The 3,669-nt window shown below is 36.5% G+C and overlaps 1 protein-coding gene across 1 annotated transcript in view; it reads right to left on the reverse strand.

Annotated features, from left to right (window-relative positions):
• Positions 1 to 3,669, reverse strand: part of LOC106458520 (transforming growth factor-beta-induced protein ig-h3-like) — a 46,176-nt gene that overhangs the window by 5,416 nt on the left and 37,091 nt on the right. Inside the window, exon 9 of the mRNA XM_013918043.2 lies at positions 2,397 to 2,533. Coding sequence (XP_013773497.2) covers positions 2,397 to 2,533 — 137 coding nt within the window. The remainder of the gene's footprint in view (positions 1 to 2,396; positions 2,534 to 3,669) is intronic.

A 3,669-nucleotide genomic window follows, 5' to 3' on the forward strand; every position in this document is an offset into this window, starting at 1 on the left:
GGGATTGACCGTCACATTATAACGCCCCCACGGCTGAAAGGGCGAGCATGTTTGGTGTGATGGGGATTCGAACCCGCGACCCTCAGATTGCGAGTCGGGTACCCTAACCACCTGGCCAAGCCGGGCCCCTCTTTATAAAGAAAAGTATTATCGGGATGTCGATGGAAAATACGCTAGCGCTATAGACCACATTTTATGTTTCTATAGCTTAAAATGTTTTCTTCTGATTAATTTAAAAGTAGAAATTTGATAAAAGTATAAGATTGAATTCTGAGAAAAACGCATTTTTAAACCTCATATATATTTTTGAAGTAAGGCATGTTTTAGAATAATTCAGTCAAATACATATGACATTTGTCTGGCTGTTGAGTTTTAAATTCAGTATATATATATAAATATATGTGTGAGATATAATCCCGTTTTTAAAGCGTGCAAAAGTATTCACAGCAAACGAATCATCATACGTTTTACGAATTTTTTTTGTTCAAATAAAATGTGTAAGTTGGTTTACTAACTATTAAAATTATTTGAAATTACTTGGAAAGTTTATTTACAAGATTTTACAAAAAGGTTTGTTTATTGTTCGGCACAAACTTACACAAATGGGCTATCTGTGCTTTCCCACTCAGACGTATCTCTGAGCCACTGAGGAGAAGGGCTACGTAAAAGATGTAAACAGTATATTTTGATGATTATAGCTTACAAGTTATTTTTGTTTGTTTGTTTGTATTTAAGCCCAAACCTACACAATGGGCTATCTGTGCTCTGCCCACCACGGGTATTGAAACACGGTTTCTATCGTTGTAAATCCGCAGACATATCGCTGTGCCACTGGAGGGCAATTATTGTCATTTTAAGTATAAGTTTAACAAAAGTTTCCAAATTAAAATTTAATTTTGTCATTCGTAAATAATTTGAACATGGAAAAACTACTGAAAGCATGTTTGTTTACTTAAGAAATGAGAAATGAGTCAATAAGCATTTTATTCAGGAAAAAAAAAACACACACAAAAAACCATGATAAACATCAACGGCACAGCGGTATGTCTGCGGACTTACAACGCTAAAAACCGGGTTTCGATACCCGTGATGGGCAGAGCACAGATAGCCCATTGTGTAGCTTTGTGCATAAATTCAAACAAACAAACAAAAACATCAACATTATAAAACGCGAGAAAATATTTCCGTATTCAATTTTAATAATCAAATGAATTTTAATATATTTTCCGTTTATTTCAGTGAAGCAGTAAAAGAAACTCGAACGTGAATTCTAGCTACATTCTATCCTTACGTTCTGAATTGCCCAACTTTTTAATATTCAATCTGCTATATTCACTAAATGTGGGTTTTCATTTTATTCAACCATAGCCCCCTAGTGGCACAGCGGAATGTCAGCGTACTTATACCACGTGGTGGGTAGAGCACAGATAGCCCTCTGCGTAGCTTTGTGCTTAACTACAAAACAAACAAATCATTCAACCAGTACTACACATTACAGTCTCTCTCTCTCTACTTGCCTTTTACAGCGTAATTTTTCATTACATATCAGTGGAGTAGGTGTGAGGAGGCGGGGGTAGACCTGTTGCCACCACATACCCCTGTAGACTGACAGTCGGCGAGCGGCGTGCTCTTCCTTAAATCTTAGGAATTATAGTTTATATATATATAACTTCAAAGGCACCAAACGACCGGCTTTTCTCTCTTTTCTTTTTCTAAAACACGAGATTTAGGTATATTGAAATATTATAGGGAAGGCGGCTAAAAGATATGGTTCTACTCCATTGCATATTGTAGACATCTTACTCTCCAAGAATATATAAGCTGGTCCTATTCCCATGTAAATCGCCATAGTTATTTTTTGCTTTCTTAATACCTTACAACCTTACAGAATGTCCATCAACCATCAGACTTGCAATTCACTACATATTGTGATAGCGCACGACTTTTCTACCATACCTTTCACCAAACACGTCGTCCTGAGACCATGAACATTGCTTTCCAGTAATTGTTACAACCGAGCATACTGTCAAACACGTCGTCCTGCAACCATGCACATTATTTTTTCAGTCATTGTCCCAACAAAGCACGCTGCCCACGTCGTCCTGCGACCATGCACATTGTTTTCCAGTAATTGTTCGAACAGAGCAAACTGCCAAACACGTCGTCATGCAACCATGCACATTATTTTTTAGTAACTGCTCCAACCAAGCACACTGCCCTCTCCAACTAGATATCTTGTTCACCATACTCGTTAACCGCGGATGTTTTTCTTACTTTCTACTCGTCTTATTGACTACATCTTAGAAAGATATACATTACATATCATCTCCAAAAGACATAATGATAATGTTGTATGAGTTTTACTTTATATAAGAAGACACAGTGTTTTTACTTACCTGAAATTGGAATTTTCTTCCAACAACTCTAAAGTGCTGCGTTCCGGAGGAGTGAGGACCTTATCGATGATGTGGAGGACTCCATTCTGGCCTTCATTATCTGATTTCGTGATTACTGCCGACTCAACTCCCACAGCCTACATGAGAAATAAAACAAAACAAAAAACTTAATATTACAATAAGACAAACATTTCGAAAATTCATTGAGTCACGTTTTTAGACGTGAATATAGATTTCATGCCGATATGTACACGCTAACTCCATTGTTAAGTTTGACTTTCTTATTCTAAGGCAAATCATAGCACGCAATTGACGTTAAACATTCAGTACTTATCATCACGTATTACTGATCGTGTACATGCTTACAGACAGATTCGTTCGCTTATGTTTTCACGTTAGCTAGAGTATTATTTAATGAAACTTGTTCAAAGTTATTGTTTTTGATAAATAATCTAATTAAACAAACTTCAGTGTCACAGAATTTAGATACATTTTTTTGACGGGCACGTGTCAAATTAATTGTTTCATGTTTACGAACTTTCACGTGGTACTTTGAGGATGTATGCAAAATTTGGTTGAGTGAATTTGAACTGCATGAAAACTAAAGCTATTCTGTAAAGAGAAGTCGTTTCAGGCGGCGGGTGCTGCCGACTGGTCGCTTTCCTTCAGGCCTGCAGTTCAAATTTAGAGATGGCCATGATCTATGGACTGTCTCTTGTATGTATAAGATGTCGTTCGTGTGGACAAATAAACAAAAAAGCGACGCTGTAATGGTAATGAACTTGTAGAAGATTTTGCTTAACGAGCCTTCAAACCATACTATATTGGCGTAGTTTTTTTACCTTTATCGAACAATATACAGACGGTATTAAAGAACGAATGAATATCAACGAATATTAGATATTTAAACTAAATAGTTTAAGGATTCCTTTCTATGTTTATGAATTAGTCAATTAATTCGCTTTAAAAACGTTCAATGAATCTTAAGAAGTAAGTAGAAATAAACTAAGAAAGGTTCTTCGGTCTTATATAAAATGTATGTAACACGCGTGACTTTTTCTGGTAGTTTAGACTTTAGAGAATGTAATGGACAATGAATGTGTTTATTCCGTCCTTTAAAACATCACCACACCTCTCAAAATACTCTAGTTAATTAAATAAGCATGGATAATATCGCTAAAGCACTAAGCCACCTATACTCACTTGCCATTTAGTAGGACCTCTCCTTGGCCCGGCATGGCCAGGTGGTTAGGGCACTCGACTCGCAATTCTG

The sequence above is a fragment of the Limulus polyphemus genome, unplaced genomic scaffold (genome assembly GCF_000517525.1).
Source record: "Limulus polyphemus unplaced genomic scaffold, Limulus_polyphemus-2.1.2 Scaffold23, whole genome shotgun sequence".
Classification (NCBI taxonomy): domain Eukaryota; kingdom Metazoa; phylum Arthropoda; class Merostomata; order Xiphosura; family Limulidae; genus Limulus; species Limulus polyphemus.